Raw genomic sequence first — 22,886 nt, forward strand, 5'->3', positions numbered from 1 at the left:
TCAATTCTCCTTTCTCAGCCTTAGCTTCTCCCTCTTTCAAGTAGGGATAACAATCTGCTCCTACCTACCTCACGGTGGGTGGAGGATGGGGATCCATTGGAGAGTGTCACTAAGAGCAGTGCATAATATGAGGTGTCCTGTCACATTTACTCAGATCAGATTATGACATAATAGAATAGCTGAAATATTCTATTTTATTTGTATTGTATTATTTTGAAATTGTTACGAGCAGCAACTACTTAGCTCAGACTGAAACATCTTATCTAATTTTCGAGATCTAAGTGTCTCCTCTCTGTGTGTGATGAGACAATTTAACACACAGTGACAAACAGGAGATGCTTTTGTTTTGCAACAATATATTTTTGCAAAGAATGTTCATCCCACTTATTATGATTTCAAGAAACAAACTGGTATAAACAAACTGAATGGGATTTTCTGACAGAAACGGTTTCAATGAAATTTCCCCACCATCTTGATTCCTGGGCTCTATCCCTGCCTCTGGGGAGTTTGTTGTCTGTTAGAACAGGAGTCAGGATTGGTGGCTTCTCTTTCTGGCTCTGCCACCACCTTGCTGTGTAGGCCCTTGGGTAGGTCACTTCCATTCTCTGTATCTCAGGTTCCCCATCTGTCCAATGCAGGGCTGCCTGGGGGGAGGGGCAAGTGGGCCAATTTGCCCCAGGACCCGGGCCCTACAGTCCCCCCACAGGAGTTTTTCAGGGCCCCTGGAGTGGGGTCTTTCACTCGCTCCAGGGGCCCCGGAGCTTCTTCCGCTCCGGGTCTTGGGCAGCAATTCAGCGGTGGGGAGGTCCTTCCGCTCTAGGACCCACAGCCAAAGTGCCCCAAAGACCCGCGGCAGGGAGTCCTTCTGCCCCAGGACCCGCTGCCGAAGTGCTGGGTCTTCGGCGGCAATTCGGCGGCAGGAAGACCTCAGGTCCCGTGAATCCTCTGGGCGGCCCTGGTCCCATGGGAACAGGACAATTCTTGAGCTCTGGGCAGCCATGATCCTGGATGAGACAAGGGGTGTTAAAGCCCCCTTGTCAAGAAGAAAAGGGAATTTCACGGTGTTTAGCACCAAGGAATTCTAAACTTTGATAAAATGTCTAGTCTGTGGAAACAAGAAATGGTCGGGGCCAAATTTTAATCATTGTCTTTTTTAAAGCCCATTCAGGGGTGTGAGTCCCATTCTTTTGGGTACCTGGGGTTCTTTGCCAGGAGGAGAGAAGAAGTTCCTGCCTCCATTTTTGTGGCAGTGCCCAGTGCCCCAGTTTTCATCTGAGATCCCTGAAAAAGAACATCTTCTCATCCATTAACAAGACAGTACCTATCTTTAAAAGGGGAACAAAGAGAACCCTGGGACTTACAGACTAGCCAGCATCACTTCCATATCTGGAAAGATCCTGGAACACATTATTAAACAATCAATTTGTCAGCACCTACAGGATAATTTGGTTCTTAGGACTAGTGAGCATGGATTGCTCAAGAACAAATCTTTCCAGACTAATCCTATTTCCTTCTTTGTCAGGGTTACGAGCCTAGTGGAGGAGGGTAAACAGTAGATGTGATCTATCTGGGGGTTAATAAGGCTTTTGACACAGTTCCATAGGACATTCTCACAAGCAAATGAGGATAATGTGGTCTAGATGTAATTAGTATAATGTAGGTGCACAGCTGGTTGAAAGCCCACACTGCAGGAGTCTTTCTCCATGTTTGGCTGTCCAACTGAGAGGGTCTGGCAGGGTCTGGCAGAGTCCGGTACTATACATTATTTTCATTAATGATTTGGAAAATGGAGTGGAGAGTATGCTTCTAAAATCTGCAGATGACACCAAGCACTTCGGAGCACAGGACTGGAATTCAAAATGCCCTTACAAATTGGAGAATTGGTCTTCTTGAGCGAAACTCCATGGCTGGGCTCCTCTCTATAGTGAAACCCCAGAGCCAAACACTCCTCCACCTGGGCAGTGCAGTCCGACCTTTCATGGTCAGATGCCACTTAGCACTGTAAAGCAGCTTTTGCTGGGGGATTCTCCCAGCACTTTCCGATAGTGGGAAAGTACGAAATCCCTATTTGCCTGCTGGGGACAGAGCCATAGAGGGGGGAGAAAGTTGCCCAAAGTCCTGCAGGTCAATAGGAAAACCAGCAATGGAACCCAGGAGTCCTGACTCCCAATCCCTTGGTCCAGTCACTACAGCAGAGCACACACAAAGGCAGGGCGACTGGACATGAGGGTCTCCTTGTAATTGCCAGCTGTGTGAGGTAGTGTGCAGCAGTGATTAGTGAAGGGGCCTGGAAATAAGGACTGCTGGGTCCCATCCATGGCTCTGACACTTTGGTGTGACCCTGAGCCAGTAGCTTCCCCTCCCCAGGCCTGTTTCTCATCAGCAGGGTTGGGGTCGCAGTCCCTAAAGCCCAGGGGGGTTGGGAGGCTCCAGGAAGGTGTGTAAAGTGCTCGGATGTCAGGAGCTGGGAGGCACTGTCATCCCCACACTAGGGAAGAGTTCTGCACCCCCTGCTGCTGGCTGAGTTTCTCCATCTCTTGACAATAAGACAGACTCTTGTTTTCACAGCTATTCAATCGTCAGTGCTGGGCAAGGTAACTCCTCAGGTCACCACCCTCTCCAGCCTGCCTTGGGCTTGCTGGCGACTCTGAACATCCACTATCCATCGCTTCATCACCTAGAGCAAGTGAGTGACATTAAGGTTCCCTGTCTGAATGGGGAGAGGCAGAAAGAGGGAGAGAATCTTTCCCAACGGAGATTGGGTTTGCAACCTGCCCCCAGGAACCCCTGGCTCTCAGACCGGGGAGGGGCTTCTCCAGAGCCATTTGCAGTGTGTTTGGAAAGGTCCCAGCAATGGGGCTTCCAGCCTTTCCCTTGTGGGAGACCGTTCCCCAGGCTGAGAATCTCTGAGCTGGGCCAGACCCTGTGAGCTGCTGAGCATGGAAATCAATGGGAAACAAGGGGGCCCTGGGCTTGCTATGCCTAGGGACTTTGATGTGGGGAATAGTTTCCCAGGAGAAGTCCGGACTCCTGGATTCTGTTCCTTCTCTAGCTTGGGAGGAGTGTGGTCTGGGATGACGGAAGGGAGCTGCTTGTCCAATGTGACCGATGGCCTTTGTGACTGACCCCAGTGCTCGAAAAGGAGGAGACTCCCAGGTATTGCAGCACCAGGGATGACGAGGGGGAACGTTGGGACCAGATCATACACTGAACTCCTGCCAGTGTATGGAAATTGCACTCCCTGCACCCCTGTGGGGGGAGGAGGAGCTGCTCTGGCTGGGGCAGGGATGGAGAGGGACCAAAAAGGCTGATTAGTGTAAGGCTGCCTTGACCCCAGACTCACGCCTGTTCCCGCTTGGTTCCAGGATGGGCAGGCTCCTGAGGATGTTCAGGAAGAAGGCTCTGCAGGTGGCTCCAGAGCCTGAGGGAAGCAGCTGCCATCTTCCCCAGGAGCAGAGTGGCCCCTCCATCCCCGCTGGCAGGGAAGGAGCTCCCGACCGGGCTAGGAGGTGGAAGTGCCCAATCTTCTGGCAGAGGAAACCCGCTCCCGGCACAGGCACCGAGGTGGGAGAGGCACTGGCCAGGCTGAAAAGAAGCTGGCCCAGGATGTGGCTAGGCTGGCAGGATCCAGCCCAGGAGGGGAGCCGGGCAGGGTGGCTCTGGAGCTTGTTGTGTGGGAAGCACCAGCCGCAGGAGCCCAGCCCTGATTCCCAGCAGAAGGCATCGCCCTGCCTGGTCACTGAGGATCTTCCAGCCTCCCCAGGGCAGGAGGTGGAGGATCCCTGTCCCAGCACCAGCAGCTCGGCCCACTCTCCATGGAACAGCAGCAGTGCCTGGGACTCAGGCAGCAGCGAGCTCAGTGGGTGCCGCTGCTTTGTTCCAGGTGAGGAGCCAGCCTGGGCTCAGGGAGGGGTGAGGAGGGGACTGTGAACACCTCAGGCCCAGGCCCTCGAACAGTGCTATGGGGGCAGGTCCCCAGCCCAGGTGTCTGGCCTGAGTCACGGAAACTCCACTGACACTAGTTGCTGCCGCTTTGGTCCTTGATCCTCCAGCTGGGGGTGGGGGCAGGCACCTCCCAAGGAATCCAGGACAGTGTGTGTGTGTGGGGGGTCTTTTTGCTATGGGCTCCTGAAGGAGTTGGGGGCTGAAGGCATCACTGAGAGCGGGGAATGTGGGGCCCAATCTACCCTGGGTTCCGGAGGTGGGAAGGGGGCACATTGCCCCACCATGCCCCTGTCCTTCCCCTGGGTAGCAGCAGGCATCATCCTGTCCCCTTCTCTCCCTGGTGCAGGGAGAGGACGAGGAGGAGGAATTGGGGGACGTGGCCACAGAGAAGGCCGCTTTCAAGAACATCCAAGAGCAGCTCCAGGGCTGAGAAAAGGTACAAACGTTCTTCAGCTTTTCTGGAACTGAGATTGTCCTGCCCCTTCCCAGCACCCTGACCTTCTGCAGAGTGTCTTGTCTCTGATGATCCACCAGCCCTAATGGGGATCTTTCTGCTCCATGATCTGGGACCCCCAAGATAGGGGTGTTTATCACACACCAGCTGGGGTCTCCTTGCCCTACAGTCATTGTCCCAGTTCCTGACCCTGCTTGTATAGGAGTTGTAGGCGATTTGGACAACAGTCGGGTCCCCGCTATCCTCCATTCAGGCCTGAATCCTGCAGCTGGTGTGGGTGGGGCAGGGAGGTCCCTGGCTAACTGGCTCTCTCTCCCCTAACCCCACTCCTGGTAGGTGCAGGATGAGGCCCAGCAGCTCATCTTCCTGCACGCCATCCACACCGTGTATCTCATTGGAGCTGCAGTGCATCAAGGCGGCTGTGGTGGAGAGGATTGTGGTGAGCGAGCCCAGCAGCTGAGGACAGAGACATAGGAGGGGAAGAGGTCTTTCTGGGCCAATGGATGGCGGATGGCTGGTGCTGGAGGGGCAGCTGAGGGCAGGGATTGCTGGGGCTGAAGATTGGGGAGAAGAGATGGAAGAAATGCTGAGATTGGTCACTAGTGGGCAGGAATCGGAGGAGCGGGAGGCAGGTGGAGGGATCTTGTCAGCTGTGTGAGGTGCTGGCTGTGTAATTTCCTCACTGGGAAGTGTCAGTGAGGCCCCAATCTCACATGCTCCTTTGTGTCTCACAGGAGCTCATTGAGGAGCTGCCTGATAACTCTCCACCTGGCGCCATCCTCGCTAACTCCCTGATTGCTGTGGGCAACCTCAGGTACCGAGACTTCTGCTCAGTTCCCCTAACCCCCGTGCTGCTCAGGCCCAGGGCTGAGAGTCACTGCCTGTCCCACTCCCAGGTCACCTCCCAAGGGTGGCTCCTCTGGCAGAGGTGATGGGAAGGTTCACTCTCTCCTGGCTGGATTGTTCTTTTCACTCCAGTAACATTGCAATGGCTTTGGGGAGAGGCTCACTCCCAGGATCAGATACAGGAGGGGCAGCAGGGTCCAGGGAACAGGTGTTATTCCTGCCTTGCCACTGTGTGTCTGGGAAACCTTGGCCTTGTCATTCCCTGGCTTGGTGCCTCAGTTTCCATTCTCACCAGCCTGTGCCTATTTCCCTGCAGTTTCACATCCATGTTGGTGCCAGTCCTACCCCACACTGCACAGTCTAATACTGGCGTCTCTCTCTTGCCAGCACCATGACTCCTGCCCTGGAGTCAGAGCTGGAGACACACCTCCTTCGAGCTGCCCTGCATGCCATCTGTTTTCACCCTGGGCACGGAGAAGGAGACCACTCAAGTCCAGGTAGATCATGCTAAAGTCATAGATTGAAGAGCCAGCTGTCATCCTGCTATGAATTCTTGCTAATTGTGTGCAGTGGGATGTGAATGAGAGAGGCCAGGATATGTGTTTGGGGGTCTCACCAGTGCTTCTCCAAGACCCCTCTTCCCATCCTGTTGCAGGTGTAGCCCCACTTTCCCTAACTCTGACCATGGCTCTCCCTTGCTTTGCAGGATCTGCATAGGGTCTTCCCAGACCTCCTGGATGCCATGCTGGGGAATCTGCTGGCAGAGTCCCCAGACACCAACAGGCTCCACTACATCTTGGAGGTGAGCCCGATGAGAGAGGTGGGGGAAATTTTACCTTAACTCTTAGATCCATTTTCCAGTCTGTCCTCCTAGCTGGGTCCCCAGTAGGCCGTCCTTGCTCAGGGCAGTCAGTGCAATGCACTGTCAAGCCATTCCTCCTTGAAGGACAGAGGAAGAAGCTGGGACTTCACGCCAGAGCTCTGCCTAGTTCTGTTGAGCACTAATCACAGGGGCCCTGGCTGGCTTGGGGAGTGAGAGTCTGAACCCCTCCTGTGAGATCCAGAAGAATGGTCCTCAGAGAAGAGTCACAGGCTCCTTCCTAGAGAAACAGGAGGATCCCAGAGAATCAGCCCTTCTCTCCGATGGGCTCTGAGATTCCTGGGGAGATTGTGCTCACACTCAATCCCTTCACCCGACCAAGGACTTGAGAGACAGAGAGTGGGGAGGGGTCTGTCTTCTTCCTGGTGAGCTGTTCAGGAATCAGGAGTTCAGGGAGGACGAGACCAGCCCGGACACTGAACATTGTCCCAATCTAGAGAGACAAAGACATGTTGTGAGCTGCAGGATACTAGCATTGTCCTGGGGGCAACAATCCTCTTCTAAAGCTCTGCAATCAATGAATCAGATATTTGACCCTGCACACAATGTCTCAGCCCCCAGGGGATGGGGAGGGGCTCATTAGCACAACACGTGCACCTGCCCATTGATCCTGAGCTGCCTCATTTCCCTACAGCACTTTAACTACTGGATTGTGTCCTGGGTGTCACGGGAGAGAGCCAGGGCCATTAGGAGCAGCACGGCCCTGCTCAGATCCACCATCACCCTCCCTGAGTTTGATGTAAGGACCTCCAGGTTCATCCTGGAGCAGGTGTGGAAGCAAGTCCTCATGGGCCAGGCTCCCTTGTGGGCAGGGAAAATTAAGAGTCTAGCTCTAGGTCCTGTCCTCTAGCATCTCCTGCAGAGGGGCTGAGGGGAAGGAGAGTCCTGGCTCGGGGGTGGGGGGGGAACTGGGAGCTGGCAGGAAAATGCTGATGGAGTCCCCCCTCCCCCTTCCTTCCATTAGAACTCAGCAGAATTCCCCAGGATGGGTCACCATGTGACACAGCTGGCTCTGTTCATTGGTAACCCAGCCAAAGACATCAGCCGGCAGGCCAGGGAAGGGGTTTACCGGCTCTACCAGCTGCTGCTGCACCAGAGGGGTAAGAACCCTGCTGGGAAATGGCGCCCAATAGAAGAGTGAGACTGGAACCCCAGCCAATTTCTCTCAGACTGACCCCGGCTGGAGGATGAGTCTCTGTGTGTCTCTGTCTCTGTTCTTCACCATGCCCTGCAATTCTGTTGGGCCAGGCATGCAGCGAGGACTCTGCCCACTGTGCAGCCACCAATGGGACTGGAAGGACACAAGCACTGCAGCCAGAATGAGAAATGTGTGTGTGCGTGTCTCTTTCCCAGGTCTGACTATCCATGAGGCCAAAGACCTGTGCTGCTGGCACTGGCACCAGGACAGCAGGCTCCTGGGCTACAAGAACACAGCCAGGGTGGGGGAGGTAAGGACACTCTGCCAGGGCATGACACAACTCAGGAAGTGGAGGTGGCCTAGTGTCCGTGTCACCCAAGCAGGGGCGGCTCTAGACATTTCGCTGCCCCAAGCACGGCGGCATGCCGCAGGGGGCGCTCTGCGGGTTGCCAGTCCTGCGGCTCCGGTGGACCTCCCGCAGGCGTGCCTGCGGAGGGTCCGCTAGTCCCGCGGTGCCACAGGACCAGCGGACCCTCCACAGGCATGCCTGCGGGAGGCCCATCGGAGCCACGGGACCAGAGGACCCGCCGCAGGCATGCTGCCGAAGGCTGCCGCCCTCCCGGAGACTGGCAGAGTGCCCCCCGTGGCATGCCGCCCCAAGCACGCGCTTGGTGTGCTGGGGCCTGGAGCCACCCCTGCACCCGAGCTACTACCCAGAGTTACTCCCATCACTGGCAGCCTGGGAGGCCAAGGACTGATGGGTGATGGTGACTGACCAGGCAGGGCTGAGGCACATGGGCGAGGGAAGCTTGTCCCGCTGCTGGCAGGACTGGACCTGCTTTAGAGAGAACGGGAGGATTCAGCCAGCAGGGGCTGCTGATCTTCTCCATTCACCAGGGCTGCCATCCTGCAGCTTCAGCATTAGTGGCTGGGATGACTTGGGGAAAGGTCTCAACCTCCCCGCATCCCAATTCACTGCTGCCAGAATCCATCCTGCCCCCCGCTAGAGCCCCCTCCCTGCTCAACCTGGGTGGGGGTGGGGGTGGAAGGTTCTGAGAACTTGAGCTGTGGATTGGAGGTGGAACAGCTGTCAAGGCACTGAGGGGGAGATGGCAGGAGCTCACCCTACAAGGAGGGGGTTGGCACTGGAGGTCACTAGAAAGGACAATAAGACTCGATTCTGGGAATCAGGAGGGTGAATCCATCCCTCAGAGGTGGGCAGGTGCTGGGTGGAAATGCTGCTGGTTCCAGGTGCCCTTAATCCCCCCTGATTCTTCAGAGGCGGCTGAGTCTCTGACAGGTTCTCGTTCCGTTGCAGCAGGAGGACGTCACAGCCAACATGATGCACCAGCTCCACATCATCTGGCACTTGAGCCAGCTGCCTGAGGCACTGCAGGGGCTGTGCCTCTGAGGCCACCAGCAGCTCCCGCTCCCTGCTGCAGGTACTGCTCTGGCTCACTGTAAATGGGAATGAGTGGAAGGGAAAATAGAGCCCCCTAGCACTCACAGAAACTCTCTCCCCTCTCTGTGTGGAGCAGGGTCCTTCCCTCTGCCCCCCAAATTCCTTCATCTGGGGCAGAGCTCTTTCCCTCACATCCATTCCCCTCCCCCCTTTCCTTGGTCTATCCCCCATCCCATTCCCCCTGCTCCCAGCAATGCCCCTCTGCTATGTACATCTGCTATGCACACACACCAACTCTGCCCACATATCTACACCAGCGACACCATCACAGGACCTAATGCAGATCAGCCACACCATCACTGTTCATTCACCTGCACGTCCACCAATATAATATACGCCATCATATGCCAGCAATGCCCTCCGCTATGTACATCAGCCAAACTGCACAGTCTCTACGGAAAAGGCTAAATGGACACAAATCAGATATCAGGAATGGCAATATACAAAACCTGTAGGAGAGCACTTCAACCTCCCTGGCCACACTATCGGCAGATCTTAAGGTGGCCATCCTGCAGCAAAAAAACTTCAGGACCAGACTTCAAAGAGAAACTGCTGAGCTTCAGTTCATGTGCAAATTTGACACCATCAGCTCAGAATTAAACAAAGACTGTGAATGGCTTGCCAACTACAAAACCAGTTCTCCTCCCTTGGTTTTCACACCCAACTGCTAGAAGAGGGCCTCATTCTCCCTGATTAACTAACCTCATTATCTCTACTTGCTTCTTGCTTGCATATATATATATAATACTGCCCCTGGAAATTTCCATCTACATGCATCCGATGAAGTGGGTATTCACCACGAAAGCTCATGCTCCTAAACGTCTGTTAGTCTATAAGGTGCCACAGGATTCTTTGCTGCTTTTTCTGCTCTACTCCATGCTGATTAAGGCCTCAGCTGGAGTATTGTGTCCAGTTCTGTGCAGCACATTTCAGGAAAGATGTGGACAAATTAGAGAAGGTCCAGAGAAGAGCAATAAAAATGATTAAAGGTCTAGAAATCATGACAATTAAAACATGAAAACAGTTTTTAAGTACATAAAATGTGGTTATAAGGAGAAGGGAGAAAAACTGTTGTTCTTAACATCTGAGGATAGGACAATAAGCAAAGGGCTTAAATTGCAGCAAGGGGGATTTAGGTTGGACATTAGGAAAAACTTCCTGTTAGGGTAGCCTGGAGTAAATTACCTGGGAGCTTGTGCAATCGCCATCACTGGTGATTTTTAAGAGCAAGTTAGATAAACACCTGTCAGGGATTGTTTAGATAATACTTAATCCTGCCCTGAATTCCTGCTGGGGCCAACACAAGCGTGCAGGGGACAGACTGCAAGCTGTAGGCATTTGCTACATCAGGTAGTAATTTTTTGCAATAACTGCTCCGGGTAGCACATTGCTACAGGGAGCAGTTTCCTACCTTGCGATGAAAGGGCGGGGGTCATAGCCGCGAACCCCTGGTGGATGGGGCGGTGCCAGGCGGAGCGACGTGAAAGGGGGTGGAGCTAAGTCTCCTGACTCTTTCTCGCGCCGCCGTGGTTGCCTAGCGGTGGTAACGGCCGTTATGTGGCGTATATTGTTTACAGGACAGTAGCCAATGGGATGGAGGATGCTGGCGGGTGGGGCTTCGGCGCCAGGCCAATGGGTGGCGGGGGCGGCGCGTTTAAACGACGACGGCGACAGGTAGCTGCGTGGTCGCTGTTCCGTTGGCCGCGCTCCGAGGTGTCGCGGCGCCATGCCGAGCCGGCCCGAGGACTACGAGGTGCTGCTCACCATCGGCGCCGGCTCCTACGGCAAGTGCCAGAAGGTGCGGCGCCGGGCGGACGGCAAGGTGAGCGGGGGGGCCGCGTGTGTGTGTCCCGGCGCCGGGCGGACGGCAAGGTGAGCGGGGGGGCCGCGCGGCTCGGGGCCCGGTGCTGCCCGGGGGGTGTTATCGCCTAGTCAGCGGCTCCGGCTGGTCGCGGTGTGACGCTGGGTCAATTCCCTCCCGCCGCTGGCGGCAGCAGCGCTCACCCCCGGGCGGGCTGGGCTCGGCTGCGCTCCCCGAGCTCTGCCCCTGCGGGTTCCGTTTCTCGCTGCTGGCGCAGGAGCCGCGGCGCCTCCAGGGTGAGGCGGATCCGCTGGGGCGGGGACCCGCAGCGCCCAGCGGGCCGGCTCGTGGCAGGTGAGTGGAGGGTCAGCAACGCGTAAAGCTGCACGTCGCTCTGCCGGGCTCCGGGCTCATCCCCGCCCGCTCCTCCAGCCCAGCCAGCGGGTCAGGTAGCTCGTGACTTGGCTTTCCAAGCGGCTCCCAAGGGGAGCGTTCGTGTTTGTCTGCTAGCCACGGTGAAAACTGTCTTCCAGGTCTTGGTTTGGAAAGAGCTCGACTATGGCTCCATGACAGAAGGCGAGAAACAAATGCTTGTTTCGGAAGTGAATTTACTCCGGGAGCTGAGACACCCAAACATTGTCCGGTATTATGATCGCATCATTGACAGAACCAACACAACCCTGTTCATCGTGATGGAGTATTGTGAAGGAGGTGACCTGGCTAGTCTCATTGCAAGATGTACAAAGGAAAGGCACGTGAAATCTGTTCATAGGGGTCTCCTGCTCTCCCATCTAAACCTGAGCACTTACCAGAATTAAGCTGAATCAAAATGCATCTCTTTAATCCATTAGAAACTTGGGTTTGATACATTTAATCACCACCTCAGACTTCTAAATTCTCTCAAGTCTCTCCTTAAGGTATAGAAAGGTTGTTTGGGTTTTTTTTAAAGGTATAGTTTAGTGGCAGTTGTGTTAAACTGACTTCTCTTGATAAGATAAGGAAAACCGAAGTACTTGACACACAGGAATAGTCACTATTGCATTCCCTTGTGTGAGGCAAAAACCTATGACCACTAGAGACCCAACTGTTAGGACTTGTGGGTTCTATTTACTCCACTACTGACTTGCAGTATGACCTTATTAAGTCTTTAAACCTGTGTGCTTTAGATTACCCATCTGGAAAATGAATATTACTTAACCTTGCAGGAGTATCATCACTCTTCTTTTTGGGGAAAGAATGTTATAACTTGAATAGTTATATGGATCAAAGCTATATTGGAAAAGCTACCCTTGTACAAAACGTTTACGTTCAAAGCTATTGCAAGGATTTAAGGTAAAACTAAAAAGAAATTTGGTAAACAGTCTCAGTTAAAAGCAAGCTCAAATGTTAAACCTGCCTCAAAGCCTCTCTTCTGTCTTGTGGATTTTAGAATTGTGCTCAAGTTCCCGCCCCCTTGAGTTCACTTGCCCCTAAATGTAAGAACCATCTACATGAGAAATGGTGAAACTGTCCTACCAGTGCTCATTGCTTCAGCTCAACCAGAGTTCTAATAGAATTTTTTCTCAGGTGTGGCTCTAACCATATAAGTCTCAGAGCACTTTAGGGTGGGTGACCTTGACAGCTCCTCCATGCTGTCTATTACATCCCAGGATGCAAAACTAAAATCACAAGTTGAGACTGAATTGAGAGAAATCACTTGAATTGATCTACATAACAATGCTCTGGGCCCATTATCTTCTAGGTTTTGCTGTGTGATACATACAAAAGGGGGAGAAAGGAATGGACTTTCTGAAACAAAAATGAGATGGCTGTGGGGCACACTTCCGTAGGGGATTAGGTGAACCCAGCATCTGACCCTCTGGGAAATGCTGCCCAACTCTCATAATTGAAAAGGCCTTTCTACCGTAAGAATGGCTATCAACACTGATTCTCTTGTATCTAGTATACACCACCACAAAAGGAAATGAATGCCTTAAAACAAAAACCCCTGTACACTGTGTGGCATTTTTAATTTCAAAAAGATGCCAAAACTCCAAGTCCACTAGGTGCTCTGGGTGTAAGCCCCAAGGCCAATATTTTGGTGCTAATGAAGCCTTCAAAACCCCTATTCGGCTGCTGCCTAAAGCCCTGAGACATCTAAGTATTTCTGCCAGAGAGCATGCTCAGTTGTGTTATATTCTAAGAAATAAGACAGGTGTATAAGTGCCAAGCCCTGAGGCATTGCCATGCATATCTTGTCTGCAGTACCTAATTGACAGGGGTGCTCTGAGGTTGCTTGAACTCCCACATAAGAGTTGAGAGGTGGCCTCCCTTATCCCAAGGATGAGATCTGGGTTCAATTTCCCCTCTGCCTGATATGGAGAAGGGATTTGAACTTGGGTTTCCCACCTCTTGGGGGCGGAGTGCCCTAACTGCTGAACTAGTCATTCTCTCTGTCCCAGTGAATATTTAATGGTTTATACACTGTGGACTGCTTCAGTAGGAGAGACTGAGACCCACACCAGCATAGCCCAGGGGTTTTGACTCCCACCTGAGAGGTGTGAGTTTAAATTTCCTCTTCACATAATGCAAGGTCTCCCACATCCCAGGTGAATGCTCTAACCAGTGGGCTAAATACTATAAGGGAAGTTCTCTCCCCTTCCCCTTGCATTCCCCTGCCCCTCTCCCAAAAAAAACAAACAAACCACAACTTAGGCACCCAACTCCAGGAGAGAGCTCACTGCTGAGAATCCCAAGCAGAGAAGTCAATTTCCCTCTAGGCTAGAGTTAAGCCACAGCCCTCAAAGGGATTTAGGTGTCTAAGACCCAACCTCAGCATTACCTGTTGGAACTGCATACACTATCCCTGCCTACTGTGCTGGCTTTTTTTGTAGATCTTATTCTTAGGTATCTCTCTCCATGCAGTGGGAGACTAGGTGCCTAAGTTGTGGATTCCACTGGATGGGATGTACCTAAAAGTTAGCACTGTTGCAACACTCTCATTACTTTGTGGCTGTAGCCCTCCGTTACTGCTATTTACTTTGCATGGTAGATATTTGGATACTATAGCCATGTGTGGTAGTACAAAACCCTAAGATGGGAACAAATAATTAGAGGGTGATTTATATACTTACTGTATTTACAAGATCTATATTACACTGTTAAATAACATTTTTTCTTTCATAGACACTACTTAGAGGAAGACTTTGTTCTCCGCATGTTGACTCAGTTGACCCTGGCCTTGAAGGAATGTCACAGACGGAGTGATGGTGGTCACACTGTGTTGCACCGTGACCTAAAACCAGCAAATATCTTTCTAGATAGCAAGCACAATGTGAAACTTGGAGACTTTGGATTGGCTAGAATATTGCACCATGATACCAGTTTTGCTAAAACATTTGTTGGCACTCCATATTACATGTCTCCAGTAAGTGTTCTAAGATCCTGGTTTCTTCTGCAACACCTTGCTTTTTAACAGAATTCCTCAACATCTTTAAGTTTTAGTTAATGAAACCTATAATTAAATCTTGGTTCCTGTAGCCAACTCCTTTTTAACAAGGGACAGACCTTTAAAACTTGTGTTTGCAGGGGGGAAGCTTACTTGCAACAATTCTGCATCATATATCAAATGGTCTTGTTAAGACCAAAGCAGACTGTGAAGAACTTCAAAAAGATCTCACAAAACTAAGTGATTGGGCAACAAAATGGCAAATGAAACTTAATGTGGATAAATGTAAAGTAACAAGTGGGGGGGGGGGAATAACCCCAACTATAACATACAATATGATGGGGGGCTAATTTAGCTACACGAATCAGGAAAGATCTTGGAGCCATTGTGGACGTTCTCTGAAGATGTCCACGCAGTGTGGAGTGATCAAAAAAGCAAAGATGTTAGGTCATTAAAAGGGTGAGAATAAGACTGGAGCATATTATTGCCCTTATAAATCCATGGTACGCCCACATCTCGATACTGTATCAGCTGTGGTCTCTCCCTTAAAAAGATATACTGACCTAGAAAGGTTCAGAAGGACAACTAAAACAATTAGGGGTTGGAGAGGTCCATTGAGAAAGATTAATGTGGAACTCTTCAGCTTGGAAGAGGAGACTAAGGGGGTTGATAGAGGTATATAAAATCATGAGTGGTGTGTAGAAAGTGGATAAGGAAAAGTTACTATTCCATAATCAGAACTAGGTCTACAACCTGTGAACTCCTTACCTGAGGAGGTAGGGAGGACTAGGACTATAACGTGGTACAAGAACTGATAATCATGGTGGTTAAGTCCATAAATGGCTATTAGCCAGGACAGGTAAGGAATGGTGTCCCCAGCCTCTGTTTGTCAGAGGGTGGAGGTGGATGGCAGGAGAGAGATCACTGGATCATTGCCTATTAGGTTCACTCCCTCTGGGGCACCTGGCATTGACCACTGTCAGTAGATACTGGGCTAGATGGACCTTTTGGTCTGACTCAGTACGGCTGTTCTTATGTCTTGTATATGATTGACTTTCAAGTTTGATGTGACTTAAGCCTTTAAAGTTTTTTTTTTTTTTGGACTGTAAATTTTCATAAACTAGTACTGTGCTGTACTGTTTCTGGTGTTAATTAGTTATGGCATGGGCCCTCAACCTGGGGTTGTGGACTCTTTTTCTCCTTCCCCTCCCACCCATCCACTTGCCATCTCAACTGGGTTGCAAATATGCTCAGGGGTTAGATCCCCCTCATTCCTTATGGTGAGATGTGTAGGGAGGGTAGTGATAGGGAGTTCCAAAACTTTTTTCTTGTACGTGGAGTCACAGTATAGAACAGGTTGAGGATCACTGCCATCAGACTATTGTGCATACTTAATAAATCCACACCTTTTCTCAAATCCATGTCTTCAAAGAACATCTGTAGAATTCTGATGCCTATTTCTTGATCTCTGCTTCTGAATGAGGCTGGAATAGCTCCCTTGCCTCTTAATATTTTACTTTTGAAGGCGGCTGTTGCTGAGCACAGCACAAATTAGAACTGTGCACTGGTCATTGCTCATCATCCTAAGTAGATCCTTTCAAAGGCAACATTCTTAGCTCTTGACTACAGTTGATGATATGAAGCTCCCTCAAGGACCTCCATCATGACTACTGCTCTAGCTCTTCTCCCTAGAAGAACAGAATTTTCTGAAGTATCTTCCTTGGTATCTTTGCACTGACTTTCATGTGTTTCTTGTCTTGTCACGTCTGCACAGTAGTGTCAGTGCTGCTGCAGTGATGGAGTGGGGTACTCTACCTTCTTCAAATGATTGATCTACATGGGCTCTTGTCCTCCAGAGCATAGACTTTGGGAGTGAATCCTGCAAGGTCATGTCAAAGCTAATTCTGAAGTAAGGCAGACATAAGGAAAAGTACTTTTTCTTTGTTTCTGTGCTCTATGTGCAGACTCTAATGAAATTTTGTTTTCCCTATATAATACATGTCTTGCATTTGTAGTGATCAAAAAAAACTGATGCAGTTTGAGCAAAGCTTTGCTCCAGCTCAGTTATTGTTGCTGTAATATCTTCTATAGTCTGAATTATACTAGCTTGAAGTAGCTATTGTGAATTAAACTACAAACTCATCAGTGATAATTTAGTAGGTTGCACAAATATTAGCTGATCCTTCATGGAGAATTTGGTTCAGCTGCATTACTGTAAATGAATTGCTGTACACTGTCCTGATAACACATTTTAAATAAAGGCTTCTCTTTCTTAGGAACAAATGAACCGCATGTCGTATAATGAAAAATCAGACATCTGGTCTCTAGGATGTTTGCTGTATGAGCTATGTGCACTCTCGTAAGTATAAAGATAAATGCTGAGAGACTACGTACGCTTTTCAATTATAGTATGACGTGACTAAACTATAAACGAGTCAAGACCAAAGTTTGTCTAAACTAAATCTTAATCCAACAGACAGTTGTCTTGTTTTCAAAATATTTTAAAAGTTAAAGCCAAGCTCTCTTTGACACTAGAAGAATCTTGACTGAAGTGGTAAATGGAGACTTTCCTCAAACACAATGAAAACTGTTTAACCGGAAATGCATTAAAGGGTGAAAAGAGCCTTTAAGAAAATAAATACTCTTCTTCAGGCCTCCGTTTACAGCTTATAACCAAAAGGAGTTGGCAGAGAAGATAAAGGAAGGGAAGTTCAGACGAATACCATATCGATATTCAGATCAATTGAATGAACTTCTTAAAAAGATGCTGAATTTAAAGGTAGGAATTGACTGCTGTTTTCACTAATACTTCAATCTGATACTTACAGTATTTCAGACCTTTAATTTTTAAAGTAGGATGGAACTTGTATGGATTTGCCTCCATTAAGGAGGGAAGTGGTGTTAAACTGACACTTGTCACACACTTTCCCTGGCTTTTCTTTTAAGGACTACTGTCGACCCTCTACTGAAGAAATTCTACAGAACCCCTTGATAGCTGACTTGGTGGTAGAAGAGCAAAGAAACAACTGTGAGAGGAGAGAACGAAGATCAACAGAGTCAGACAGGCTGCAGCATTCAGGCACTGCAGTAAATGAGCTGAAACTGAAGGAACAACAGTTGCAGGAGAGAGAACGAGCCATAAAAGAGAGAGAGCAACAACTGGAACGTATGAAATTCCATTCTGGGAGTGGGGAAGTCCGGATTAGACTCTGGTCTGAAAGAGCCTGTGAGGGCATAGTCCAGATTGCAGATGTAGCCTGTCAAATTTTTAAAACTACTTTCTTTTTTTTTTTTTTTGTCTTTAATTAAGCTTTACCTGGTAGTCTAATCCAGGAGTAGAAACCTGGATTGGTATTGTGGGGGATGGAAAAAGCTGTTCATAGCAAGCAAAGGTTAACAAAACCTACAGGATGTGGGGCCTGAATCTGTTGTCCTGCACAATGTGTAGCCATATAGGGTAAAATGTGTGGAATGCTACCAAATCAGAATGGTAGCATTTTACTCACTCTGCACTAGGGCAACTGCCTATTCACTGTACAGGGCAACAGATCTGGGTTCTTACTCTATGCAAAATTAGTGTTAGCTACAATCAATGAAAATTTTATTGGAGGCTGTAACATGGCATAACTTAAAAAGGGGGGGTGTGGGCTTCTTCTGTGGAGACTGTCCTTTGGAGTAAGATCCAAAACTTACAAAAAAAGCAATTGGCAATAGAGCTCATTAGCAGTGAAGCTATATGCCCAGTTCTTTAACTAATTGGGATTATGTAATGGATAACACTTACCTTTAGTTGCATGCAGTTAATAAGTTGGCACACAATAAATTGTACTTGCTATGATTGGAACATCTATTTTGAAAATCGGTCCCTGCATTTGGCACAGCTAAAATAAAGTGTATGTGCAAAATGGCAGGACTGAACACTAGTAAAGCTTCAGGCAACCATGCATGATAGATTAGAAAACAAGACTCTCTCTCAGGGCATGATTGGTATTTAATGCAGTATGAGGATTCCATGATGGAAGAATGGTATGAACCCCTTCGTATCCAGTCACTGCCATATCCCAGGAAGTGCATGGGCTGAGAGAACCTGACTCTTAACACAGCAAATGAACTGCTTTGCTACCTAGAACTCCAAAGCAGAAATTTAGGGCTTGACACTTCAGTGACTATCTGCTTTTCTGCAGGAAAATGTCTTGGGACTAAGCCTCTCCTGTTTGGAAAACACCAGAAATCTAATGTTAATAACTTTTCTTCATATGCTTACTTCCAGAGAGGGAGCGGGAGCTATGTGTTCGTGAGAGACTGGCAGAAGATAAACTTGCTAGGTATTCCAGTGTAACCTAGGTTAAACTTTAAGTTTTTTTGTTTGCTGTAGAAATAATTTTAACTATCTCATTTCATAACAGGGCTGAAAACTTGATGAAAAACTACAACCTATTCAAGGAACAGAGGATATTAGCAGGTGCTAAAAGCCCAGGTATGAGAATAAACAGGAAGCCACTTGAACTAGTAAACACAGATTGGCACAGCCATGAGGATGCCCTTGACATTCTACATGCCATGAAAAGTCCCATCTTACCAAACAAACTACAGAAACTTTTATAATGGTTTTGACAGAAAGTTGACCCATTTTTAAGTGTCACATGGAATGAAGAAAAACAGCTCTAGAAGGGGATCACGTTTGCTGCTGTCAATATTTATTCAGCCTCAACATCAAAAATGATGTTGAGAAGGGGAGGGTGTCAGTATGAATTGCTGGAAAGTTATGAATTTACTTTCTCTAGCTAGTTCTAGGTTTCAGAACATAAGTAATTCAGTTTTGGAACAGATTGTGAAATCAGATCTATGTAATATGATCTAGTTTTAAAAGTCTTCAATAAAACATAAGGCATGTCTTATGACCACTCAGCCTTCATTTCATGGATGGCTTTAAACGAAAAGGCAGATTTATACAGCTGCTTTTTTTCATTGACCTTAAGGGTTATTCATAGCTCACATATTCTAACAGTCTGAACTTTTAACTGAATGAGTCAAACTATACAAGGTAGAAACCTCAGGTGATTTAGAGTAAGGAGTAGCAATTTCTAAAATCCAAAGATGGGGAATGGGGGGGCAAAATACAATCTAAAAAACAGATATGGTACAATACCTTGCATAACAATTTAGACCTAGATGCTGGAATTTAGGCACTTAAATCAATTTCTGAATCAGGCACTACTGTGGCCCACACGCAAAGCCCCACATGTGCCAATCTCCCTCTTCAGTCTGTAGGCACCTAAACTTTTTGCAGTAAAAGTTCCCTAGGCACCTATGTTCTGTCTCTGGGCATGTGCTCTGCAGCAGCATGCCAGGTAACTGGCTGTTTCAGCTCCAGTGTGGTACACAAACCAGGAAAAGATAGGCATTCTTCCATCTAAGTCATCTGTGCAGGGTCTGAGCAGCTAAGCATGGTTCATTTGCTCTCTGCTTGTGGGGACCCAATCTAAGCTTACAGAAAATAGCTGGTGGGGGGTGGGGGGGAAGGCATGTGTGGAAGGGGCAGGAGGAGGATCACCTCTCTCAAACTCCTAGTCAACTTGTTAGAGTATTCATGTGGGATTTAGGAAACACTGATCCAATGCCCACACCACTACCATTCCAAGTGGCGTAGTCTTCTAGAAGCCTGGTTCTAGCTGTCATATGCTGCTTCTGCTTGATCACTCAAAATAGCATTGTTTCAATGTCTAATTGTCAGCCTACTAATCCCCTGCCTCTTGCAATATTACTGCTTTCTGTTGTTCTTCCTTCCCTGACATAACTGGAAGTGGCCTGCAAGGAGGGTCCTGCATTTTTTTTTTTTCCCCCAGGTTTCTATCATCTTTGTAATGATTCAGGCTTACTTAGTCATGCTATAACCTGACAATTCATGATTTTTAAATTCCTCTTATATGAAGAGTTTGCTTGCTGTACAACAGACCTAGCTAGAAGTTAGCACCCAGGTCTCTACCATCCCCATCTCACTAAGCTCACTCTTATTACCCTTTTTTTTAAAAAAGGCCTGGCTTCACTGTGATTTTTCAGTGATTGATGTAACATTGAAACTCTGTTCCAGTTACCTCGTATTACCAGATAAATCAATCATTTTTTTTTTTTCTTGTACCTTAAAGTTAAAAGCCATGCAGGTTAAGTGTTCTTACTTTATTAAGAGTTTTTCCCCATTAAGCCCCCTAGTATTTTCTTTCAGGACTATGTTCAATTGTTGCTACCAGCACTAGGTTTCTGCAGTGGCTCCCTTCAGAATCATCATGTTTAGGCAGGTTGCTTACTAAGACCTCAGTCCCTGTGGCTTGAGAATCAAACAGGTTTTCTGTACAACAGCACAGAAACCTGAGATTTATAAAACTTTATTATGGAAGCATGACTGAGCAAAGTGAAAGTGAGTTCTTGAATCACTGTGTTAAAATGAAACTGCTGCTAGTGTAAAATGGTTAAGTGTGAACCCTGTGCCCTTGTTCTCAGTAGGGCTGGAAGCTATGCTATTGATGAAAGACAAAAATGTGTACAGGTACACATGGCTTACCTGCACCTAGACCAGGGAGAAAACATCCCTTATTTTTTTCAGAAGATACTAATTAAACTCCTCAGTAATTTTTTTCTGAAATAGTATGTGTCACTTGTCCTGGCATAGGACTGTAGTTAAAGTGTTCTCCATATGTTGATGTTGTATTGGGACTAGTCAACTACACTGTCTATGCATACCCTTTTTAACAGATCAGGCCTCTGGGTTATGTAACTTTCTCCTATATGTCACTGCAACACTCAAACCAGCAAGAGTTTCTATAGTTGAGTGCTGTACGGGGTGACTAAACATATTTCACTATCCAGCAGCCTGCACCTTTATTTTGATTCAATGTATCACTGCTATCTATCCTTGCTCTTCTACAAAATAAAGGTAGTCTCCTCTTCCTGTGTGCTTTCTGAAAAGAGATGACTAAAACAAACTTTATTAAATAAACAAAAGCAAGTCTTTACAGCCCTTTCTACCTTAAGTCTTCTGAAAGTAAAATTACTACAAGCTCCAGTAACCTATAGCACTATCATGTATCCTGTATAACTGTCCCCTAAATGAGCAAGATTGGGGGGAAGGGAAGGAGAGCATTAGTTGGAAACTGTAAAGGGTGACTTACATATGAACAGCATTCATATGACTCTATTAATTCAAATAAAGCTGTTGTCCCTGTTGGAGGTTACTCTAGTGAATACTCACGTTAGCTTAGATCCAGATTAGGTTCCCCTCTGCGAAGGAGTGACTGGCACTGATGTGAATGAATAAACTAATATTGAGGAACACTCACTCATTCAATAAAACTCAAAAGCCCCTTTCTTCACTGTTTCTGTCTTTAAGATGAAGTGCTACTCCCCTCTTCAACAAGAAAGAAGGTTCACTTTGGTGCAAGTAAAGAGAACGCTATATCCAATGATAATTTGGAGAATTATCCTCTCCCAAAAGAGAAATGCTCTGAGCTGAAGAAACGCCTTTATGCTGCTAACCTGCGGGCTCAAGCACTGTGTGAACTAGAAAAAAATTATCAACTAAAAAGCAGGCAAATTCTGGGTATGCGCTGAAACTGTGTATAGTATTTAACATTTTAATGTCACTTAAAAATTTATTGATACAAGTATTGTGCTCCTTCTGTCTTGATTTTTTTTTTAACCATTTGAATCCTGTTTTGTTTTTAGCAGAGATGCTAACATTTTACCTTAATGTTTTACATAAAAGAAGTTATGTATGTTTCCCTCTTTTATTAATTTTCCATCATACTGTCCACGCTTGAAAGGACATTTCAGTGGCACAGGATAGCTTTGATAAATAGTCAAACCATGAAAATACGTGTTTGATTTAGAGAGAGAGTGGCTATCTTTTTCCTCAAACCCAGGTGCTAAGTTGAGAGAATGAAGGATGTCTATAAACTTAAGAATTAAATTTTGTTAATTCTGAAAAACTACATAAGTGATGCAGGTAGCTTATTTTATTTAAAGAAGTGTCTTGATGTGAGAAAAAGATGTATTTTTCATAGGAGTTTTCAACTGAAAGAGAATCTTTTTTAAAAAATTAGTGTGTAAATTTACCTGTTGTACAATTATTTTAGATCAAAGAAATCTTGTATCCTTTTGTTGCCACCTTATACTTTTATTTTAAAAGTGGTGTTTTCTGTAAACATACAAGTGGTTGTAGCTATTCTTGTTTCATATGACAGCAAGAGCAAAGATGTGAAAAGGTTGCTATTCCACCCCCTTTCACCAATTAACTGACCTACCCATAACTGAAGATGGACATAATGTACTAAATTAAAAGTCTATTTTCCAGCATCTATTTACAGGTTTCTAATAATGGAGCTGTGTTATCGCTCTTGTGTGGCTGAATCATCTTAAATCTGTTGGGATGGGCAAGAAGGGGTAGTAGGTAGATATCCATATATTTACCAAAGATACACAATTCTAAACTACAGATTTAAAGCTGTGCAGGTGTAACAGCTATTTATAGCTTGACAGTGGTGATGTGTAAGGAAAGGCCTAATACTTTCAGAGTTAAATATCATAATTAGGTGGAATTTAACTATTTTTTAATTAATATTATAGATGTTTTTTTTGTTTTGTTTTGTTTTTTTTTGGAGGGGAGGTAGATTCTAAGCCTGAAGTAGGTTAGGCTCACAATCTGACCTCCCATAACACTGTTGATAACTAAGGAAGTACCTCTTATCAGTGTGGATTAAAAATCCAGTGAAATTCGGTTTTCTTGATAAAATGCTTTTTGAGGGGGAAAACTTATTTAAAGATACATTATAGTTCACATATCTCATCATGGAATAGGGATTATTAATTCTAAAGTATGAGGCAATATATTCATGTAATGTTTAAGAGAAGTTTTGAAATGAGTTCCAATAGTTCATGGA

At 47.3% G+C, this 22,886-nt stretch overlaps 2 protein-coding genes across 5 annotated transcripts; both read left to right on the forward strand.

The window, feature by feature from the left end:
• The first annotated feature begins 2,386 nt into the window (after positions 1–2,386).
• Positions 2,387–8,991, forward strand: LOC142046501 (maestro heat-like repeat-containing protein family member 7). 3 transcript variants are annotated; one of them, XM_075063456.1, is made up of 10 exons: positions 2,387–2,686; positions 3,053–3,156; positions 4,736–4,838; positions 5,134–5,213; positions 5,633–5,742; positions 5,952–6,047; positions 6,760–6,864; positions 7,090–7,225; positions 7,479–7,573; positions 8,582–8,991. In XM_075063456.1, exons 5-10 carry the CDS (start codon positions 5,692–5,694, stop codon positions 8,672–8,674), a joined length of 576 nt encoding a protein of 191 aa, XP_074919557.1. In that variant the 5' UTR covers positions 2,387–2,686; positions 3,053–3,156; positions 4,736–4,838; positions 5,134–5,213; positions 5,633–5,691; the 3' UTR covers positions 8,675–8,991. The 3 variants fall into 3 exon arrangements, with proteins under 3 accessions (XP_074919557.1, XP_074919556.1, XP_074919558.1); XM_075063455.1 differs by lacking the exon at positions 2,387–2,686 and having other exon boundaries at positions 2,890–3,156; positions 4,736–5,213; XM_075063457.1 differs by lacking the exons at positions 2,387–2,686; positions 3,053–3,156 and having other exon boundaries at positions 4,123–5,213.
• A 1,398-nt stretch (positions 8,992–10,389) lies between these two features.
• NEK2 (NIMA related kinase 2) lies at positions 10,390–22,292 on the forward strand. 2 transcript variants are annotated; one of them, XM_032790475.2, is made up of 9 exons: positions 10,390–10,547; positions 11,060–11,277; positions 13,692–13,932; positions 16,230–16,312; positions 16,606–16,732; positions 16,900–17,119; positions 18,224–18,278; positions 18,360–18,430; positions 21,338–22,292. In XM_032790475.2, exons 1-9 carry the CDS (start codon positions 10,452–10,454, stop codon positions 21,556–21,558), a joined length of 1,332 nt encoding a protein of 443 aa, XP_032646366.1. In that variant the 5' UTR covers positions 10,390–10,451; the 3' UTR covers positions 21,559–22,292. The 2 variants fall into 2 exon arrangements, with proteins under 2 accessions (XP_032646366.1, XP_032646367.1); XM_032790476.2 differs by lacking the exon at positions 10,390–10,547 and adding an exon at positions 10,560–10,597.
• The last annotated feature ends 594 nt before the right edge of the window (positions 22,293–22,886 follow it).

This window comes from Chelonoidis abingdonii, chromosome 3 (genome assembly GCF_003597395.2).
Source record: "Chelonoidis abingdonii isolate Lonesome George chromosome 3, CheloAbing_2.0, whole genome shotgun sequence".
Classification (NCBI taxonomy): domain Eukaryota; kingdom Metazoa; phylum Chordata; order Testudines; family Testudinidae; genus Chelonoidis; species Chelonoidis abingdonii.